The sequence below is a fragment of the Thalassophryne amazonica genome, chromosome 9 (assembly GCF_902500255.1).
Source record: "Thalassophryne amazonica chromosome 9, fThaAma1.1, whole genome shotgun sequence".
Taxonomy (NCBI): Eukaryota; Metazoa; Chordata; class Actinopteri; order Batrachoidiformes; family Batrachoididae; genus Thalassophryne; species Thalassophryne amazonica.
The window spans coordinates 68,771,397-68,794,599 of NC_047111.1; the positions used below are offsets into that span (position 1 = coordinate 68,771,397).

At 40.7% G+C, this 23,203-nt stretch overlaps 1 protein-coding gene across 2 annotated transcripts; it reads right to left on the minus strand.

Annotated features, from left to right (window-relative positions):
• Window position 1: 1 nt before the first annotated feature.
• On the minus strand, window positions 2-22,650 carry eva1c (eva-1 homolog C (C. elegans)). Of its 2 annotated transcripts, XM_034178311.1 has the most exons (8): window positions 22,375-22,638; window positions 14,922-15,121; window positions 11,726-11,849; window positions 11,281-11,433; window positions 10,082-10,225; window positions 9,282-9,359; window positions 9,098-9,199; window positions 2-3,278 (listed from the first exon to the last, which is right to left on the minus strand). In XM_034178311.1, exons 1-8 carry the CDS (start codon window positions 22,457-22,459, stop codon window positions 2,863-2,865), a joined length of 1,302 nt encoding a protein of 433 aa, XP_034034202.1. In that variant the 5' UTR covers window positions 22,460-22,638; the 3' UTR covers window positions 2-2,862. The 2 variants fall into 2 exon arrangements, with proteins under 2 accessions (XP_034034202.1, XP_034034203.1); XM_034178312.1 differs by lacking the exon at window positions 10,082-10,225 and having other exon boundaries at window positions 22,375-22,650.
• Window positions 22,651-23,203: the final 553 nt, after the last annotated feature.

Below are 23,203 nucleotides of genomic sequence, written 5' to 3' on the forward strand. Positions count from 1 at the left end.
GTTTTTTTTTTTTGCACAATCTTAGTCATATGAAAACACTGTTAGCAATTAAGCATCTTTGACAAATGTGTTGTATGCTTTCAAAATAAAATTGATAAAAAGTAACATGGGTATCAGTAGAGCTACTGTAGTAGAGTTCTAAATGAACTCAAACTACATTTTTCCACACTTTAAAATTGCATAGTGTAGCAGTACTAGTGTAGGTTCAAATCCCTGTCAGGCTGGAAAATCACTAAGGCCCTTGGGCAAAGTCCTTATTCCCAAGTTACTACTGGTGTGCAGTTGAGTGCCTTGCATGGCGGCACCGTGACATGAGTGTGTATGTGTGAGTGAAGCACGTTGACCAAGAAAGTGCTATATAAATGCAGTTAGTTAATGCATTCATGCATTTTAGGGTTGCCTGCCACATACTACATTGTTGGCGATATTTGCACAAAGCGACTCCAGCTAATGTCTGAGACTGATGCAGGGTTAAAATAAACTGGTACATCAGGAACAGAGCTGGCCATATTCCCTCACACTTTGCTGTACCACTCATGTACCAGAAGTTACAAAAGTAAGATATTGGTGTTATTTGGCGGCCTTTTTTCAGTCATGTGGATTCCTTATACTAATTTTTCCCAAAAATCATTTCTCCCACATTGAACATCAGTTGCCAACACTCAAAGGCTTGATGGCCAACAGTGTTTTATATGACTACACTTTAAATGAAGGTATTCTTGAAGAGGCGTGGTGTTTTCAGAGTTTAGGTCCAGGTTTAGTTGAACAAATCTGTTCCCTGCTGTATTAACAGCTGTTATTCTGGTATGGGAACTTCATATATTGATGAATTTATGCAAAAAAAAAAAGTAAATTTTATATACACTTTTAGTTTGAGTGAAATAGCTCCTATATAACTTGAATTTGTGCAGTGTTTTAGACTTTATATCTAATTGATGTTAAAAGTTTCAGTTTTCATGGAATACTAAAGAAGGATGCTACACCTTTCCTCTCTTTGTCCCACAGTCACACATAACTCCAAAAGCTTGTCCTGCTCTGAAACAGGAAGGTAGCACATAGCAGATCACCACGCCAGCTCGCGTCACAGTCGGGGCAGGAAGCGAGTGGGTTTCATCCACCGGAGGGTTGACGTCTGGAACAAAACTGTGATTCAGACAGGAGTAGTTTGGGTTCAGGCTTACTTTGAAAGAACAGAACAGAAAGACTTAATGAAAGCAAAACTCCAGTAACGTCTTACTCTGGACAGAAACCACAATCAGTCCAGTGTTGAGTTCCATCGCTAACACTGTCACAGAATAAACAGCTAACCAGCGGAGTTGTTTGGGGCAAGCTAAAATCCTCACAGTAAAACCTTTTTTGTTGCCACTGAACATGAGAATGTCATTAGAAGTGTCTGGTAGCACGGACAGGATCCCTAAGGAGGTACACATGGAAAATTTTACCTCAGCAACTTGGTTAACCTTGTTCCCACAGACGAATGAGCCCCTCCACTCGAGGGATATTGTAAAATGTGCCTTTTGTGAATGTTGCTTCTAAAGGTACCTGTTTGTATCCGTGTTTTGAACAGATGTGGTGACACTTATCAAACTGAATTTGCCATGATTAAAAACATTGGTTTTAATTGTGGAAATTATGCTCATGCTAAGGAACGGGACCATGTTTAAAGTACAGACGGTTTCTCACTTCATGTCCCCTAAAGCCCTGGTCCCACAAAATAATGAAGGATGATTAATGAGCCACATAGCATGTTTTGTGTTGTTTTTTGTTACAAGAGGATTTATTCAACTATTGTGGGAGAAAAGTGTCTCTGAGAGGCTCTTAGAGGCAGAAGACCATTTCATCTGGACCTTTTTTTCCCCCTTCTGCTCAATGAGGAACATATTTTGGAACAGCTCAAAAGTAACTATTTTTAATGTTTTTATAGCTTGGTAAAACAGTATCATGTTCGCTCCTAGCTGTAAAAGTATGTCTATGATAGATTTAATATCTTGTTAAATGGATCAGATGAGCTCCATTGTGTGTGCACACACTGATGGAATAACTGGCACCCAAGACGAACACAAAACGCCAGCTCGCAAAAGAGTGATTTTGCAGTGAATAACGGATGAACACAAAGTTAAAAGTTGGATCACGGTGGCTAAGCTGTGGAAGAAATGATTATTATTTTTTGTGTGTGTGGTCACAGAGATCTGGGTGAATGCACAGAATGGCTGCATTTGACTCTGGAACACTAGTGAACCGAAGCCTGGAGCACACCGGCCAGTGTTGTGCCAAAGTGGTTATCCCCATCAGAATTTGTATCCGTGCGCGCACACTCACTCAGTGCAGTGTCTTTTTTTGGACTGCGTTTAAAAAAGTATGGCATCATCTTGAATGGATGCTGTGAATTGAAAACCCACACTTTAAAGTGACCAAGTGTGGGAGGGCTGAAGGGTTGGACCAAACCCATGCCTAAATGTGCACCACCGTCACGTTATCATGGCACTATGTAGCTTGACATGGATCAAATGCAGTGACATGAGCCACTCGAGGCTGGACAGGGCACAAATGACAGGTCAGTCGTGGCTCACTAGAGGCATATGTGAGACATAGAAATGCCTTAGTAGTGGATACGTGACGGCTTAAAACGTGGATCATTCTTCAAATAATCACTGACACGCATGCGTGGCTCATTATTCATGGCTTATTATTTGGTGGGACTGAGGCTTAATGTGTTCTTTGGTTTACAACTTCTTTTCACCCACACAGCATGAATAAATATATTGATTAAGCTAGCCTTAAAGTGCCCAAAGCCTTCTGGTCCTTTAAAAAAACGGCAAGGATCTGGTTTAAAAATAATATTGGGTTTCTTGGACTAACTAATCAAATGTGTGAAGCCGCTAAAGAAACCTGATGCTGAACGCCGTAGAGAGGAGAGTTTAGCTGACAGGAGTTTCTGTTCAGATAGGCGTTCATCCAGATCTCCTGAACGACCATGTCTCTGCGCTCAATCCTCTCGGCCCGCTCCGCGGCCTCGCTCACGTAGGTCACCTCCTCCCAGCCGGACATCATCCTCCTCTCTGCTTCTGAGATCACAGAGCTTTCTGTTCCCTCCTCGTCCTCAGCTTCTTCCTCGTCCTCTGAGCAGGTCTGTGTCTGTATGCGGAACCTGGCCGAGGTTCTGCGGTCCCTGAGTTGCTGTCCTCTGCAGGTCTCGCGCACAGATATAGCAAGTATTGTGAGGAGAAGTCCCACGCACATGCTGGACATGAACAGCAGTGCTGCCATTTCTGGATGCTCTGGACAGGAAGCGACAAAACATGAGGGTTTTACAGACTGTAAGAAGTACATCTATGCACTGCACAAAATATTTCAGCCTATAAAGATAATCTCATCCTTCAACTGCTCTAGAGTGCGCAACACCTGCACCTTATGCCCAGCACATGGTCAACACAGATTCATGTGAATTCATTCTTTGTGATCGACACTGTGCTGCACAGTTCTGTGTGGATTCACCCTTTCCATTAAATGTTTTATTACAAAAACAGAGTAGCTGTAAGAATTTATACAGATTTTCCATCTCCCTCTGAATACATCACGTGGGCAGAGAACTACATTTTCAAATTTAACCCACAGGGGGTTGTCAGATGACGAATCACTGTGCGTGCGCGCGTGTGTGGCCCGTTTCATTCATATTCCCCCTGTGAATTACTAGTATAGACATTTTGGCATGACATGAATATGAAGGTCAAAGGTCAGTCAAAGTAGTTGAAAATCACATTTTTCACTTTAATGTTAAAGTGAAGAGAGCTAGAAGAATGATTTCACCTGCATCTGAATCAGCAGACAGATTCCCATATGCTGATTTATATGTCATGACTATGTGCCATCATGTGACAGTATATGATCTAAAGCCCTGCGCACAGCCCGCACCCTCAACGTGTGTATTACACTCCCGCCCGTTACCACAATGTGTATTTCCAGTCCCGCAAGCACCCACGAAACTCTGAGAATTTATGCCCGCACAGTAATAGAGATGCATTGACTTTGTGTTTTTTTTTTCCTGTCCCGCAGGAGAAAACACGTCATTTAAGTGATTAATAAAGAGATTCATGGGGTTGTTTGTTTCATTTCCTTGGTCTGTAAGTCTTTTGATGCACTGGTCAGTAATAGCTCTCCTATTTCATTGTTTTCATTGTGTGCCATATATGGACATGCAGTGTTACTATGGTAAATTTCTGTGTCTGTCTCTGCTGTTCCTGTTGTCTGGCGTGTGGACACCGCATACTTTGACACTGTTCTACTTTATTGACTGAGTCATCCTGTCGCTTCAGAACCCGCAGTGGTTTTTGTTTTTGTTTTTTTTCCGCCCACTCCCAAGATTTTTGCACCCAATCCAGCCCTCTAATCTGAACCACACTTTTTGTCAGTGACCCTGACAATAGAAGATCCAGGAGGCTGATCTATAGAGTGCAGATAAAAAAGAAAATAGAATGTCATATTCTAATCTTACTGTATATGATGTCATCATGACACATTTAGATGAGCAGACTGTGTTCAGTTTTTTATCATAATGTGCACAAATTAAGATATGTGATCTATTTGTTGATTCATAAACACTTTAAATCATTCTTCTATAACCCTCTTAGTTTCAATGTGATTGTGGAATAAGTGATTTTTATTTTTATTTCAGATATTTAATGTGCATGATACAGTAATTTCCATTTCTAGTGTCTTCAATTTATATAGCACCAAATCACAAAGTTGTCTCAAGGCGCATCACACAAGTAAGGTCTAACTTTACCAACCCCAAGAGCAAGCACACAGGCAACAGTGGTAAAGAAAAACTTCCTCTGATTATTTGAGGAAGAAACCTCAAGCAGACAAGACACAATGGGGTGACCCTCTGCTTAGGCCATGCTACAGACACAACTGACAATCCAGGAAACTATACAGGAAATTTGGGGAGTCCATGCTGGTGCACAGGACAGGAGGCCTGCAGAAGAAGACATCCACTCCCATCTCTGGATGGAGCTGCACCTTAAACAAAGAAAAAACAATCAAGCGGTAGGAAGACAACAAATACAGTATAATTTATCAGCATTTAGCAACAAGAAAAACAGAAAAAATAATGTGATTAGTATTAAAACTTGCATTTCATTTTTTAAACCATTATACATTCTTTATGTGATGCACTGTTTAGTTTGTAATGTCCATAAAGCCTGGTTTAAATATGTATAAATCTGTTTATAATAAGCATCTACTAACTTTACTCGCTTCTTTTGATTATGATTTCATGTGATAAACTCCATCATGTTTCATCTCTGCAACTGTGTTTGCAGTATTCATTAAAACATGTACAGGCACACGGTGAAATTCACAGAATCCTGGTTCATTTTATGATCCATTTAATTATTGGTATTTATTATGATGCAAATTAAGGATTAATTTTGCAGGTGAAATGGGACTCAAGGTCATGAACACTTATGACCTTGAGTTTGGAAAAAAAAGAAACACCCTAGTTAAATGGCCTGTACTCCCAATATGAAGTGTTTACTCTGCTGCACTGCTCTCAGCATTATAATGATCGAACTGCTGTCAACATTCTTAGTATGAGAATTTTTGAGATGCATTTCAGATCAGTGTCTAGCATATGTACAAATATTCTGTCAATACAATATATGCATTTTTAATATGAAGTCTAAAATGTTTCCTAGTTGGCGCTATTGAAATTAGTCATGCAAAGTAGCAGCCTAATTATAATATTGTAGTATTGTATGTTGTTGTATTTATACAAGGATTCAACTGGACTCTTGTAGATTGTCGTGTGCTCCGTGTCCCAAACCAAATCTGGCTAAATGTCAAAATCGCACTGTTTCACATGCAATCACGGTGCAAGACGTGGAAACACAGAGACAATAAATTACCCAAATGGAATGTGGATGTTCCTTAAAAAAAAACAATGGCTAGAGATTGTGTTGGTGTCAACGGTGTTCAAAGGAGAGTGTTTGAGTTCAGAGAGTAACTTCCTTTGATGCCATCTGTGACCCAGTGGGCCAGTCCTCATCTCCACCCTCTGAAGCATGAAGCGGATGAGAGTCTTCCTGGCTGGAACCCTCATCTATCACAGGTTACTCCCCAGCTGAGACCAGTACCCTGAGACTGGGACAATCCAGATGAAGCATCTTGTTGAAGGACACACGCCTGGTTTCAAACCCCAATCTATAAGTTGGCAGTTCTCCTTCCATACCACAGAACCACCTGTTCTGCCAATGCAGCAATTCTGGGCTGCATAAGGATCTGAGAAGGTGGACTGTGGTGACCCCTGTGGGTAGACAAGGAAGCTTTGTTTTTTGTTTTGTTGTGTTTTTGTTTTTTTTTTGAAGGACGACTTTGTCAGCAGATATACCATCTGTGGTCTAGTGACCATCAGTCTGCTTACCCTGGAATCAAAACTCCTGTTCCTCCAAACCTAGACCTTGTACCATTGCAGTCACGGAGGGCCTGGTCTTGTCCGATGACTCAGCTGTACCGGCCCAATTATTCCACTGCTTTGAACAGTTGATAAAGGCGAATGCTTTTACCAGCATGTTGGCATCTCTGGTTTCAGGGTTCTGCTGGCTAATCTACCCATGTCAGCTGCGAGTTTCCAAACCACGGTGAAATTGCAAAGATAATGAAACAGGTGAGGGTGGGTAAAGCTGCAGGTGAAATGATCTACAGTATTAGGGCTAAATTCCTCTGAGCAGGTGGAGATGGTGGCGTCCTGGCACTGCAAGCAATCCTGGCTTCAGTTTGGGAGATGAGTATTGTGCCAACAGATGGATGAAATGACTTACTGTCCTCTCTGGAAAGGAAAGGGTGATCACCTGGACTGCAACACCTATAGGTGTGTTGCACTGCTCTCTGTGCCAGGCAAGGAACTTGCAAGTTCTATTTTCAATAGGATTCAGTGTCAGCTACTTGCTGGTCAACAACAAGCGTGGGTTAGCATCACACCATAACAGTCAACCAGCGACTGCATCCTATCTCTGGCAGTGGTCACTACACATGAGTGAATATCAGCAGTGCTTCTTTACAACCTCTGTTGATTCCCCCATTTGTTGCTCTTTCAGACAACCTGAGAATTTGCAAATTCCAAAATAAGTTGCCCAACCTACGCACAGTTACTGTGTTACTGTGCATGTGGCAATGAATTCTGCCATTTGTCAGGGATGTGTTCTGGCTCCGATTCTGTTGGGTGTTCTGGTGTTCGGTGAGAAGACAATCGTGCAGACTCCCGGGTTTTACTGGACAGACAGTATGTGTTCAGTGATGTCAGTATGTTTGTGGGAGGTCAAAAGTCCAGGTGTTTAGGGTGCTCATGCTTGCAGCCTTACTGTGTGGTTCTGAGACCTGGAGGTTAAACTGACTGAAGGTGACAACTGGTTTTATTTGGTACCAGGTATTTCTTTAAAATTCTTAACGTCACACAAATAGTGTCTTAAGCAGACTCGGATAAAGCGTACCAGCTGCCTTGTGTTCATGTTGCACACTTTCCAGTGCACATCATAGTGCTCAGGAACCCAGCCACTAAAACAGGCTAAGGGGACACTCATATATCACCCGGCTCTGCCAGACACTTACTGGAGGCAGGGATGGACCAGTTGTCTGGTTTGGTGGTTAACAAGCAGGATCCAGGAGGGTTTGATAGTGTGGCGACCGCAGCAACGGGTAACACTAGTGTCTGCTCTCAGACCTGACCCGAATGTGTCTGTATCACCTTAATGTACACATGCTGTAAATTTAAGGTCGGTCTATCATTACAGCTTTGTCAAGGAAGGGTTCTTAATAATAACAATAAATCACATCAGACACATTAATATGTAAATATATGTACTACAGGACTGGGCAGCACAGCGACATAAGGGGTTAGTACTCTTCCAACAAGAAGGTTCAAGGTCATGTGTTCCCCAGTCTCCTTGAATATATGGAGTTGTCTCAGGAGGGGCATCAGCAAAAAACATGTACCAAATCAACATGCGTAGAAGCCAAAAGTTATTAGCATTAACCTACAATAAACCCAGGGGTACCCGTGGTGTTAGTGCCAAGTGCTTATCATACCATCCATTGTTATTGAATTATTGTTCAGAAGAAAAAAAATGACTTCATCTTCATTAATATACAAATATATTTAGCAAAACAACTGAGGGGTGAAGCATAGGGTATTGGGTAAATTGAATACTGAATTTTATATACAAATTTATTGGAAATGGTCACCCTTAGTATTCACATTCACTCAAACAAACAAAAACCTTGTGAAATTTCATAATTTCTTGGCCGTTATGCGAAAACAAACTTAACCCCTTAATTATTTTGGTTTGTGTATATACTCTATACAACAAACAACTCCAAAATCTAATAAGCTGTGCTATACCCTGAGGGCACCTATGGTACCCTCAACTGTCTGCTACGTATTGTTATCGAGTTATTGGACTCACAAGAAAAATAGTTTCACTCTCATTAATATGCAAATGTAGGCAAGAAACAGCCATTAAATCTACTCCGCTCATCTACTAATACACTCACAGAAATATTTAACCCTAACTTTTAAGATTCATGTAATTTTATTACATGACAAATTCCCATTTACTTTTTTTTTTAGATAATTTTAATACAAACCTACCAAATAAACCTTACATGATGCATATTCATTATTGTAATAAATCCTATTCATTTGAAATGCATAATCCTCAACTTTATGTATTTAGTATTAATAAAATATAATTACTCTAAATCAATAATAATGACAGTATTTATTTAAAATACATAAAGTACGTATATTGTTTGAATTGCATAATAATTATGTTACCTATGCCATTTATCTTATATAGGTAACTGGCATAGGTATTATTATTATTAATAGGTAAATTAATACCTATTAATAATAGTAAGTATTATTAATAGATAAATATTTCTGTGAGTGTAAGGGGGTACGTATGGTGTCATTATCAAGCATCTGTCAAGTATTGGTGGTGACTTCTCCTGTTATACAGTGTGCATGTTATGCCCATAGGTGTGGGACCTCAAAATTCAAAGTAATTCATAAGAACATGCATTCATGGGTAATAAGCTCTACCTTTGATGTAGGCATAGGTCAGGAGAGAGCTGCTCATAGTCCCTGAGCTGTCTGGCAGACGTGACCCTTTGGAAGAAGGTTCCTCTGGATCTTCATGAGGAACTGATGTGGAAATCACAATTACAGTCTAATCATAAAGGCCAAAGGTGACATGTCACTGCAGCAGATGGCCTGATGTGGTTACCTCTCTCTGTGTCCACAGTGGGAGATGATGTGGAGGTGAAGGCGTCTGGGTCTGCTTCTCTTAGTAAAGTCAGAGGTACTAGCCAAAAGAAAGAAACAGAGTCTTTGTTTCCGTCGGCTGTAAGTCAGTTAGTCCACAGTACACCATTCATAGGGACACTTCCCACATCCTAACCTCTGTAAAAAGCCACAATGGAATTACACTCGCAAATGATGGATGTTTTCTGGTCTGTTGCCATTGGTAACAGGCCTACAAAGTTTTCTCTCATTGTTCTGCACTTGGACTCAACCAAACGGTGCCCGTGAGAGAATTTATTTCAGGGCCAGCCCGGAGTCATATCCCCAAACCAACACATGCGAATAATATCACTGGGTGGCCTCGCTGACATTTGTGCAAACTGCAGGAAGTTGACCAGGATGTTGAAGTTGGCCTGAAAATCAGAGCCAACAATCTGTTGTTATTTTGTGCTGCTGTGTGGATGTGAAATTGTAAATGGACTGCATTTATATAGCGCTTTTCCATCTGTATCAGACGCTCAAAGCACTTTACAATGATGCCTCACATTCACCCCGATGCCTGGGTGCTGCCATGCAAGGTGCTCACTACACACCGGGAGCAACTAGGGGATTAAGGACCTTGCCCAAGGGCCCTTAGTAATTTTTCCAGTTAGGCTGGATGTGTGATTTGATATCAGCTGATAGCAATCCATAAATAAACGCTACAAATGTGCAATGACGGAGACGTCAAAGTAAGACTAAAAAAAAGACAAACAGAGAGTAAACTAGCAGGAGGACTCTCACCACAGGCGTAGGCCACACTGAGGTACTTCCTGGTTCCTGGAAAGCAGGGGTCCCTGAAGGTCTGGTTGCTGACAGTAACAACACACCTCTGTTTGTTGTAACAGGCTTTGGACACGATGTGCGCCGCCTCATAGTTCAGACACTCTGTAGTGATAGCAAACATAAACTCGGAGCTACTTGATTAATGTGACGCCGGCGAGTCTGAGAGATTTTCAGACAAAGCCGGCTGATATGAAGTTCAAGTGGCACTTTTCCCCACTACCAGAGTAAATTGGTAACTCTCATCTTACTAACACTTACATTAAGGTCCATCAGTAACTAGTCAGTGACCTGTTTTTTGTAATTTTGTTTCTGTGTGCCACCACAGTGGAGTTGAACTGAAACAATCAAGATCTATTAGAAGTATAGATTGTTACCTTTAATTCCAGGTGATTAACAAAAATATCACATTTATCATTTACGAATGACAGCCATTTCAGAGTTCATAAGTAACTGGCCAAACAAAATATGACAATTATTTTTAATACAAAACATGACTTTTGCAGCCAGTTTTGTTTAGACCAGCCAGAGGATGGATACACGAACATTTCCAGGTTGAATGTGTTTCCAATTTCATTTATACCAATTACTAAGAAATATACATGGTAAATATGTGTGATGTAGGCAGTTTGAAAAACTGAGTGCAAAAAGCTCAGTAGTGAGGGAAGCCAGCAAGACACCTATGGTATTACAACTAGAAATTTTAAAAATTTTAATTCTGTTTTTTTTTCTGTTTTTATTATGTTGTGTGAAGTACCTTGCGACAATTTCATTGTGAATAGGCACTATATAAATTAATAAATTTGATTTTGATTTGAAATGCATTATTGGACACTGTTGCACCACTAGTCCAGGCTTCATGGTGGAGTGGCACAGGAAAAAAAAAAGATTTTCAGACAAGAAAACAAATCTAATGGAGGCTTGATCACCCATGTGTCTTATGGCAATTCTTATGAAGAAAATCCTTCTCTGTGCTACTCCACTATGAAGCTGTATAATATGTGACGCAACAGACAAACTTTGTGTCTTGGTGGCTCTCCTCGCTTGGCTCCTTCTTCCAACAGTCATTCAGTCCCCACCACTCAGGTAAAATATTTTCCAAGGGTTTAGTTGGTACAAGTAAGTGTTAGCACCAAATGACAATAAATTTGTCAACTCACCAAATGGGGTCAATCTGGACAGGTGTGAAGGGCAGGTGTCAGTCTTGCCCAGACTCCTCCCATAGACAGCTGCATAGATGTTCAACACCTTAGGGGATTTACAACGTAGGACCATTTTCTCTCCTTCACACACCACATGTCTTTTATGTTCAGCTGAGAGTGAAAAACCAGAATGATCAGGATGAGAAACACAGGTTTGGAAGTTTTTACATGTCTGTTTAACAATTATGCACTTGTTAAAAAAGGGGAGGGGCCATTGGTCCGAACCTTTTTATATTATTTGATGGTGTATATTACAATCCCAAACTGATTTTAAAGTTAACCCTAACCAGGACTAGTGTCCCCTAGGATTAGTGGGAAAAAATGGCTGTGACGCAAATTAAATCATACAGATTTGATGGAAAATAAAAGATCTGAGACATGAAGTGTGACCTACAGAACTCACTGGGTTTACACTTGTAATCTACATGAAGGTACTTGGTAGTCCCGGGACAGGGGTCCTTCCCAAAAAGTAGGTGGGTGACAGGCAACTGGCAATCTCGGTGGCTCTGACACTCTGACAGCAGCTTCTGCACAGCGACAAAAAAGAACAATGCAGTAACTCTCGGGGAAAACCAAGGACAGTAATTGTCTTCAAAAATGTAGATGACCTTCAGATAGGCAGCAATATTTCTTCACCATAAACGTTAACGTGGTTTTAAAGTGAGATCTGTAATAAAAAATGAGAGCAAGCCCACCCATGTACAATTAGGAAGGTTGATGTGGATTCCTGCCCGTCTCAGGCCGCCTGTTACCGTCCTTTACAGTAAGAAAAGAGTTGGTGTCAACCTGCTCAAAGAAAGAAATGGCTACTGTAGCCATTTTATCACATTTGACCACTACGACCCCCACAGTGATCTTAGACTTAGGATGAGGGGACTTGTGAGGGAAGATGCCAATACACCTGACAGCTCTGAAAGAATTACAGACTCCTGTGGATGTGAGTGTCTGTTGCATCCCCACTCACAGCTTCACGTTAGAGTGGAGTAAAAGGACTGTAAAACAGGAAAGCAGATCAAATTATGGCTCAGGTTTCCCATGTGCTTTTGGCAAACTGCATCTGAAATTCTGTATGTACTCTTTAAGAAAATCCTCCCCTACACCACTTCATCATGAAGCTGTATGACTGGTGAAGCAACAGACAAATGGTCAATGTGCAAGGTTTTGCCAACTACAACCAGAGAAGCCTGTAACTCCTTTAGAGTTGTTTGAGTATCTTGGTGGCTTCCCTCACCAGTCTCCTTCCAGCATGGTCAGTCAGTTTTTAGGAGAACTACCTGAGTGACACAGATTCACCTTCCAGTGTCAACAGCTGGCTATTGACTCATTCACTACAATGGAGAATACAGTACTCGTTTACGGCATGTAGCTTTTGTATTATCTAGTCATGTTAAATCATCTCATTATAAAAAAAAAAAAAAAAGACTGGCCTGCCATATTCAGTGTTGGGCACAGCTAGCCAAAAAATTAGCTTCGATAACCATTAATCCGCTAACTGAAATGTTAACTTTTATAAAGCTAAAGCTCACAGGCTGCCCGGCAGAAAATGAATGAATAAATAGATAAATAATTTCTAAAGTTATTAATACTGAATAATACAAATATCCATCACATAATGTTTATTACTGTCCATCAGCTGTGCTTGCCATGTTACAACCTGGTTAAAGCTAGCTGGCTAACATAGCCCATTCACTGCAATGGTTCTTCTCGCTAGTTCATGGCAGTGTTATGTTATCTAGCGATGCAAATTTAATGTTGACCCACCAAATCATAAACTGTTCCAAAACCACACTGATATAGATTGGAATAAATTGTAAGACAATTCTGGAAAACTCCCTTCAGACAGTTACTTTTGGCTAGCAGCTCTACTAACTATACCAAGTAGTGTGATACCCTTTACTTTATAGACAACTTCAGGGTCCCATGATCCTTTGTGAGCGTGTAGTGGTTCCAGTCGTGCACTAACAGGGCGTTGCACAGGGATTTGTTGTTTCCTTGTAGTTATTGGAAAATTAAGGACCTTCTGGAAGGGGAATACCAATCACACATAACCTAGGTGTGATTCATCGTAGGATTTGAATAAATAAAAAATCTATATATACATTAACTTACGCTATTTTCATTATTTACAACCGGTGAATTGAACCGGAACCACTCCAAGCACACAGGAGATGATGTGTCCCTGATGATGTGCCCATTAGTCAGAAGGCCTGGTAGTTGGAAAATTAATTAGGTTTCAGTACAAAAACCTAATTCCATTTTCAGAAGGTAGAGTTGCAAGAAAATTAGTTCAATTTTACAAGAAAAACCTTCTGAGTGGTGGGCTTTCTGAAAACAAAATGAGCAGCCATCCTCACTAAAATGTCTTCGTGTTTGCTCATTAGATCTATTGTGTAGCACTAGATGTTGCTATGCCTAAAAATAAAATAAAATTAAATAAAAAATACTTGAGGCACCAATGAGACCCTGTGGTGTGGTCAGTTGGGTGGTGGCATCCTTTGGGTTGTCAAGTGGGTGCCCTCCTTCTTGGGTCTTTCGCTGACATGCCCACAACACCTCCAGAGGGTTCAGCGGTGAATCCCAGTGTCCCAGGTTTGCTCTCTAGATGCCATCAACTCACTTGAAGGCCCAGACAGACTCCTTTCTGTTCAACCACAGCCACTGGCTCCCCTTCTCAGCAGCCCTGGAGAGGTCTTTGACTGCCTGCCGGTGGGCCTTCCCTCACAGTCCCATCTCCCTGAGTAGCCTGGATGTTGAGGTGGCTACAAACCCTCTGCAGCTTACATCCATTGGGTATACCTGCACTTTCCAGCCGCGTTGTTGTGCGTCGGCTACAAGTTCAGTGTACCTCCATTTTTTCCGTTCATAGGCCTCCTCCACTGCACTCTCCCAGGGCACAATGAGCTCGATGATGTAGACGAGGTTGAGTGGGGTTGACCGCAGAACAATGTCTGGTCACAAGTTGGTAGATGCGATCTCAGCCGGAAAGTACAGTTTGTTGCCCAAGTCTGCCTGCACCTTCCAGTCCTGTGCACCGCCCAACGGGATGGCAAGGGAGGAAGAGTGAAGCTGGGCTTGCATCCCACCAAGATATGCTTCAGTGTTGCTGGAGATGGACACTGAGGGCATGTGGGGTCTTCGCCATACCACTGGCTTAAAGTTGCAGGAGAAAATATATCAGACCATTCAACAGAAACTGTCAGTTTGTTAGATGGTCCAATATATTAAGTTTAATATTTTTTAAATCTCACATAATAATTGTTGAGGTGCTAAGCAAATTGCATATCTGTCAAAGTGAAACAGGCCTATCAACCACATCAATCGCATCCCATATCCAAACTTGTAAACCTAAAACCTACCCGTCTTTAAGTCATCACAGTTAATTTGCATGGAACAACAAACCCAATCTATTAAAAATGTCTTGAATTTCCAGCTGAATGTGCACCCGAATTTAATGGGTTCTTTCTTGCTCAAACACAAATTGCATTAGGTATCTTTTCAAAATAAAAGCCACTCTCATAGTACTCAAATGAAATGGCTCCAGGCTCACAGCTGAATCAGTGAGAGTGGAACGTGCTGCTTATCCCAGACAGAAAATGCACCTGTAGAGCAGTAAAAGCTGAACAGCTGTGGTTGTGTGTGCGCAGCAGAGCGGCTGGGTCGGCGCCGCACAGGCGTGCTCCACTGCTTCCATAGAAGGCTGATTGGATGGAGATGGTGGAATGACGTGGACAATGGAGTCGAAGACGGTGCCCGTCACATGCGTGAGCAGAATGACTGGTGATGATTCGGGACAGGTAGTCTGAAACACACACACACACACACACACACACACACACACACACACACACACACACACACACACACACACACACACACACACACACACACACACACACACACACACACACACTTGCCTAATGTGTATGAAAATAAGGGGTCAACAAGAAAGCGACTGGTTCCTGATGGCCAGCAAGCTACACTGGGAACAGATTAACTATGACATGAAATGAGAGAAAAAGCTGGATGAAAACAGATTGTCACTTTGAGAGAAGACAGCTGTAAGTACCCCTGTACAGTCGGGGTAGTTTGCCTGTTTTAGTTTTCCTCCTTTCAGTTATATATATATATATATAATTTACAGCTTATATCTGTTCTGCACTGGATTTACACTATCAAAAATGAGTCCACTTCAGAAAGTGAACCTTGGAATTCTGATACTGAACAAGACTTGCACAAGTGTCAAGCCATCGTTCAACAGGTGCTGGTTTTGCCTGGAGAAGTAACCTGCGTCAGACTGGCGTCCTGTCCAGGAGGAGGTGTAGACTACAGAATCCAGAGCTAAGCACCTGCTCAGGTCTGATATATTTGCAAGAATGCTCCAGTGGCCTTGACCTTTTGACCCCTCTTTCAGAGTTGTCATTGGTGGCTTTGCTTATTAGTGAACAGAAACAGGCTGCAAAAACAATTTACTATCAGTTCTTCAAAAGGTGCCAATAATTGGGTTCAGCATGTATTTTATGTCTGTATTTTTTATTTTGTTGTTCAGTATCTTTGAGCATTTTACATTTTCACTGATTTCTGAACACGTATTTTAAATTCTGACCAGGACTCTGTCTCTAAACAAATACACAGACGGCCTCTTTGCCCAAATATAAAGTGGAGGATAACTGACTTGACAAAAACCAAAGTCTTAAAATAATGTGTGTGAACCTGAATTATTCCCACATTCGACTTGGACCATATGAGAATTGTGCTACAGTGTAACACTTCCAGAAGTGTTCAAAGCTGTGGTCTGGAAGCATAAACACTGTGTAAATTTACAAATATTAAGAAGTGTTACACAGAACTTAAACCCTAACCCGAAAATCATATTCTAATCCTAACCCAAATTTATTCAACATACAGTTGTGCTCAAAAGTTTACATACCCTGGCAGAATATGAATGACAACACAAAAATCTTTTTTTTCACTCATGGTTAGTGGTTGAGTGACGACATTTATTGTCAAACAACAGTGTTTACTCTTTTTAAATCAAAATGACAACAGAAACTACCCAAATGAACCTGATCAAAAGTTTACATACCCCTGTTCTTAATACTGTGTGTTGCTCCCTTTAACATCAATGACAGCTTGGAGTCTTTTGTGGTAGTTGTGGACGAGGCTCTCTGATGGTAAAGCTGCCACTGAATATGTTTTGGACTTTATTTACATCAATTACTAAGAAATACAAACAATATGGCACTTTATGGTAAATCTGCATGGAGTAGACAGTTCTCAAAAACTGAGTGACTGTGCAAGAAGTAGAAGAGTGAGGAAAGCCACCAAGACACCCAGACAACCCAGAAGAAGTTATAGGCTTACGTGGCTGTGGTTGGAGAAATTATGCACAGTGCAAGCTTTACATTTTGTTTCACCAGTTATCCATCTTCATGATGAAGTGGTACAGAGGAGGATTTTCTTAAAAAGAAGACCTGAAAGTTTAGCTACAAATTGCCAGAAGGTACATCTGAGATGCAAGCCTGGATTTGATCTGTACTGGTGAAAGAAAATCCTTCTCTGCTCTACTCCAGTATGAAGCTAAGAGTAGTGATACAAAATGCAAAGCTTGCACTGTGCACAATTTCTCCAATCACAGCCACATAAGCCCATAACTTCTGGGTTGTCTGGGTGTCTTGGTGGCTTTCCTCACTCTTCTCCTTCTTGCACAGTCACTCAGTTTTTGAGACCTGTCTACTCCATGCAGATTTACCATAAAGTGCCATATTGTTTGTATTTCTTTGTAATTAATGTAAATAAAGTCCAAAACATATTCAGTGGCAGCTTCACCATCAGAAAGCCTCGTCCACAACTACCACAAAAGACTCCAAGCTGTCGGTGATGTTAAAGGGGGCAACACACCCCCTAAATACAGATTGGACACATTTCAACCAATCTTTGGTTGTGTCAACCAATGATTTTAGAGTGCAGTATTAAGAACAGAGGCATGTAAACTTTGGATCAGGGTCATTTGGGTAGTTCTCTTGTCATTTTGATTTAAAAAGAGTAAACACAGTTGTTTGACAATAAATGGCTTCACCCAACCACTAACCATGAGTGAAAAAAAGGTTTTGTGTTGTCATTCATATTCTCTGAAAAATGGCCAAAAAAGCAAAAATTTTGCCAGGGTATGTAAACTTTTGAGCACAACTGTAAGTCATTTGCAAGGTTGCTAGACAACTATGGAGCCTTGTTGTGACACTGGAAGCAGTCTCATTTGGAAATTAAAATACATTAATATAATAAAATGAATAAATCAGGCTTAGTCCTTATGTTATCCTCTGTAATTATTTTATATTTTTACATTTATTAATTTTGAAACTATATATATATATATATATATATATATATATATATATATATATATATATATATATATATATATATAAATAACCATGGGTGCAATTTGATGGGGGATAGGGGGGACATGTCCCCCCCACATTTTCAAACTGGGGGGACAGAATATGGTATGTCTCCCCCACCTTCTGACATATATGTGTGTACTTGAAACATGCTATGTCAGTCTTATGTGCAAAACCATGCCAGAATAGTATCTTTGTTTCTGCAAGTTTGTATTTTTAGCAGCATTGACTTGTTTACACCTGTTTCTTGTTTGTCACATTCTGAATTTTCTGGGACTGCATTTGTCCAGATTTGAAACCAAAAATAGTTGCATCTAGGGACTAGTGTCTACACGTAAGTATCAATGGACCATATGCTAATTTACTAAATTCTGAAAGTTAGAAAAGGAAATCAGAAAAGCTATCTGGGACCTCAGAAAGCCATCTGCAATTATTGCTTGATCTCCAAAATCAGTCTATGTAAGTGAAATTATGTTCAGTATGAGTGTTGTCATTAGTACCACTTCGAAAATTAAATTCATGATAAGTAATTTATCCAGAGCTGGCCCAACGCATACGCCAACTACGCGGTTGCTTAGGGCCTCCACGCCACCAGGGGGCCCCGAGAGCACCGAGACGTTGTGATAAAAAAGTAAATATATACATGAAATTAAAATAATATTGAATAATTTAAACGAAATTGTATTACACCCGAAAAAAAATTCATTTTGACAAAATACCAATACTAGGTTAATTGATGCCTCCTGTTGGCTGCTGCCACCGTTGGGCAAATTTAGATGCACCGCTTGGGTCAGGTGGTCAATGACTAATCGAAAGAAGTGAGTGCAAGTCATGAAAAGAAATTATCCCTCTGGAGCAGAGAAAAGAAAAAAGAAGTTGGAAGACGAGAAAAACAACAAGACAAAGGTAGGTTTGCATGTCCAATATTACAATTTTTGTTGTCATTATTTGCGAAATGCTCCGTTTGTTTAGTGTAAAGTGCTTTAGGTGTCTTAAAGTCAGAGGCGATTGCTCTAAGACTGCAAGGGAAACTCAGCTTCCCCTAAAATGTCAAAAAATAAGTGATCAAATATATACTGTTGTGTGTACATGTCATTGACTAAATATGCGCTCAACTTTTGTTCAGAATCAGCTTCTTATCACTGGTAACGACGCGGCTTTCCTCTCACTCAAACCCGCAGCTTCACAGTGTTTTAAACAGTGTGGACGCTGAGTGTCCACAGAGTTCAATAGCGACACAAAGAGTGCAGCGAAACGAGACGAGTCATTGGATAAATGCTGGGCTTTGTCCCGCCCATCAGACGCTCAGCGTCTCTGGCGGTCTATGGGGCAGTGGGCTGGCCTCGGCCGGCCCGGACGCTCAGCTTCTGCATGATGATTGGAAGATCTGTCTGAGGCTGAGTCCCTTTTTGATTGACAGCGAAATGAGCGAATCAGCGATCTTTTGGTGTAAACATCCGTGGGAGCATTTTCATTCTGTTCTGAGTTGAACCGGAGACTTTCCTAATCCTCTTAGTGGCATTTTCTTTGTTAAAAATTACTGAGCTCCTCCACCGTCACAAAGCACTCACAGGCGGACAAACTTCACACTAGCTTCGCGCCAGTCCCAGCTAGCGAGCTAGCTAGGTAGCAAGCTGCACATAATGGCAGACAATTTGAATGTTGTGGACCGGATTTTGGCGAAGCCATTTGATAGTCTTCCTTACGAAGAAAAACTTAAGAGTTAAACAGCAGGGCAGATCAACTCCTCAGATTAATTTGGTGCAAAAGGTGGGGAAAAGTAGCTCAGCTCTCAATGGTTTGCAGGCCAAAGTTAAAGCAATAGCCCCCAGTGCAATGTGTGTGCATACACATTGCTGTTATGTTATGGATTTCTATGTTCATTTTGGAGATTAAGTATTGTATTTATTATTTAAGTATTTAATTTTGATTACAACTTTATTTTTCTGTAAGATAATGTGAATGTCATTTGATTCTATTTTGTATTTGGATATTGAACATTTTGCACACCATTGCACATCTGAAAGAAATTAAACTATTTAACGTGTTTACTATAAATGCAGTCTCCTGCCTGCTGATGTTACTTTCAAATAGTTAATGAGCCATACTTATACAACCCCTGGCAAAAATTATGGAATCACCGGCCTCGGAGGATGTTCATTCAGTTGTTTAATTTTGTAGAAAAAAAGCAGATCACAGACATGACACAAAACTAAAGTCATTTCAAATGGCAACTTTCTGGCTTTAAGAAACACTATAAGAAATCAAGAAAAAAAGATTGTGGCAGTCAGTAACGGTTACTTTTTTAGACCAAGCAGAGGAAAAAAATATGGAATCACTCAATTCTGAGGAAAAAATTATGGAATCACCCTGTAAATTTTCATTCCCAAAACTAACACCTGCATCATATCAGATCTGCTCGTTAGTCTGCATCTAAAAAGGAGTGATCACACCTTGGAGAGCTGTTGCACCAAGTGGACTGACATGAATCATGGCTCCAACACGAGAGATGTCAGTTGAAACAAAGGAAAGGATTATCAAACTCTTAAAAGAGAGTAAATCATCACGCAATGTTGCAAAAGATGTTGGTTGTTCACAGTCAGCTGTGTCTAAACTCAGGACCAAATACAAAAAACATGGGAAGGTTGTTAAAGGCAAACATACTGGTAGACCAAGAAAGACATCAAAGCATCAAGACAGAAAACTTAAAGCAATATGTCTCAAAAATCCAAAAATGCACAACAAAACAAATGAGGAACGAATGGAAGGAAACTGGAGTCGTCTATGACTAAACTGTAAGAAACTGCCTAAAGGAAATGGGATTTACATACAGAAAAGCTAAACGAAAGCCATCATTAACACCTAAACAGAATAAACAAGGTTACAATGGGCTAAGGAAAAGCAATCGTGGACTGTGGATGACTGGATGAAAGTGATATTCAGTGATGAATCTCAAATCTGCATTGGGCAAGGTGATGATGCTGGAACTTTTGTTTGGTGCCTTTCCAATGAGATTTATAAAGATGACTGCCTGAAGAGAACATGTAAATTTCCACAGTCATTGATGATATGGGGCTGCATGTCAGGTAAAGGCACTGGAGAGATGGCTGTCATTACATCATCAATAAATGCACAAGTTTACGTTGATATTTTGGACAAATGAAAGGATGTTTGGGGATGATGAAATCATTTTTCAAGATGATAATGCATCTTGCCATAGAGCAAAAACTGTGAAAACGTTCCTTGCAAAAAGACACATAGGATCAATGTCATGGCATAGGGTCAATGTCAATGAGCAGATCTGATATGATGCAGGTTTTAGTTTGGGGGATGGAAATTTACAGGGTGATTCCATAATTTATTCCTCAGAATTGAGTGATTCCATATTTTTTTCCTCTGCTTGGTCTAAAAAAGTAACCGTTACTGACTGTCACAATCTTTTTTTCTTGATTTCTTATAGTATTTCTTAAAGCCAGAAAGTTGTCATTTGAAATGACTTTAGTTTTGTGTCATGTCTGTGATCTGCTTTTTTTCCACAAAATTAAACAACTGAATGAACATCCTCCAAGGCCGGTGATTCCATAATTTTTGCCAGGGGTTGTACATCACTCTGTATGTAGAAGTTAATTAAAACATATTTATGAGTTTGCTACCCCTTTAAGGTTAAATACAAGAAGGACAAATGTATGATGTAAGATAATTACAAATAATGCTAATGATTGTGGGTACGTTACACACATAACAGTGTAGCCTATGGAATAATGAGGCATCTGGTGCTGAGGTGATGGTAGGGGGCCCCCAAATGAAATTCTGCTTAAGGCCCCATAAAGGCTTGGGCCGGCCCTGAATTTATCCTAAACTTATGATCTGTTGTTTTTTCAAACTTATGCAAAAACAAATCTTGAGGAAAAAAATACAGTATGTGATAGTTAATAATTATTAAGAGCCTGTTCTTTCATATTTATGAATACATTTTACTACATTGCAGTTGTTTTTTTTTTTTTAATGAAAACTCAACCTGTCATTCTTTTTGAGTTCTACACATGTGGTGATACCTTATTTACACCAGGATGTTAATAAAATCAATGCTGGCTATTCTCAGAATAAAGTACTTATATCCACAGTTTCAAATTGCATAAGTCAAATGGTGTCCACTTTATGGTCTTCTCAAAACATTAAAATTACTGTTCTGGATGCTCAGAATGCATCTGAGCTTATCTAGAAACTGTTGGCTTCTGGGAGCCTAAAGTGGCCCCCAGACCCCCGGCCAATGGGCTTCGCCCCTGCGGGCCTCACACTTTGCCCCCCCCCCCCCAATTTCTAGTTCGAAATTACACCCTTGTATATAACCATAGCACCTAATGTGTATGTTAAACTGAACATGTATGTTAAACTGCAAATTTTTTTTTTCCTTCAAAGTTGCTGCAGGTACAGGAGACTTAACCCAAAACATCAATACTACAGGTCCAGTACCAGAAGAACAGACCCACAACAGAAGTTTGGTGGATCAGGACCCCCCCCCCCCCCCAGACTTTGGGCTGTAGTGACGCCCCTGCTGCTTCAGTTTGATCATGAACATCCTCGCTGTCTAAAGTACTGTAAGTATGATATATGACTTCTGCTCTGACCAGAACACCATCATTCATCACCTTACTTGAGAAGTCAGACAGCGCGTGCACGCGCCTGGTCCACAGCAGTAAAGTCAGGTAGAAGAGACCGTGTCCTCTCTGTGAGATCATATTAAAAGACCTCCGACTGACCGCGACCGTGACGTCTCCGTGTCATCGCACCCGCACGTGCGTCGTTCCACAGCAGAGATCAGAGAGGAGCCGCTGGAGCTCGAATCCCACGCAAGAATAAAACCTGCGCAACAACCTGAGAACCAAAGAAACGGAGGAGGCCGGACGACAGGACCACGCCGAGACCTGAAAAACCCCAAACCGGGATCCGCTGCTGTTTCAGAGCGCGGACACACGTGGACACACGTGGAAACACTAGACGGCCTCCAGCAACAGCTGAGGGAGCGCGGAGTGGGCGTGGCACCGCCAACGCTTTTACACACACACACACACACACGGTTGATTTTTTTTTTTTTTTACACGAAGCCCAGTTCATTTTTGGGCAAAACGACGAATCTTGTTTTATTTTATTTTTTCAACACTTCTTGTTTCTTAGCTTTTCGGTCAATAAGTAGAATCTGATGGAATTGTATAAAGAATTTTTTTTGTAATCACTATATTCACAACTGTACACAAGTTACTTGGACCATACCTTATTATTATTATTATTATATCATAATTTTCCCAAAAATGTTTGGGGGTCTTGTCTTCATCATGGGGTTAAATATCATTTTTTGACATATCCTCCTGACTACCAGGACAGTCAGGAGGACATAGACATTTTGTCCACTGTCCATCAACACTAAAAGACATTTTCAATGACAGGAGCTAAAGGCCTTGGGTTTTGTCCTCTTGGTTTGAACG

What these genes read in the sequence shown, in the direction of transcription:
- eva1c (XM_034178311.1), bottom strand. Translation starts at nt 22,459, where the DNA reads ATGATCTCACAGAGAGGACACGGTCTCTTCTACCTGACTTTACTGCTG. An exon ending in CAGCTTTTACTGCTCTACAG is followed by an intron (nt 11,850 to 14,921) that starts GTGCATTTTCTG and finishes GTCGCTGTGCAG; the next exon opens with AAGCTGCTGTCAGAGTGTCA. An exon ending in CACTGTGGACACAGAGAGAG is followed by an intron (nt 9,200 to 9,281) that starts GTAACCACATCA and finishes TTTCCACATCAG; the next exon opens with TTCCTCATGAAGATCCAGAG.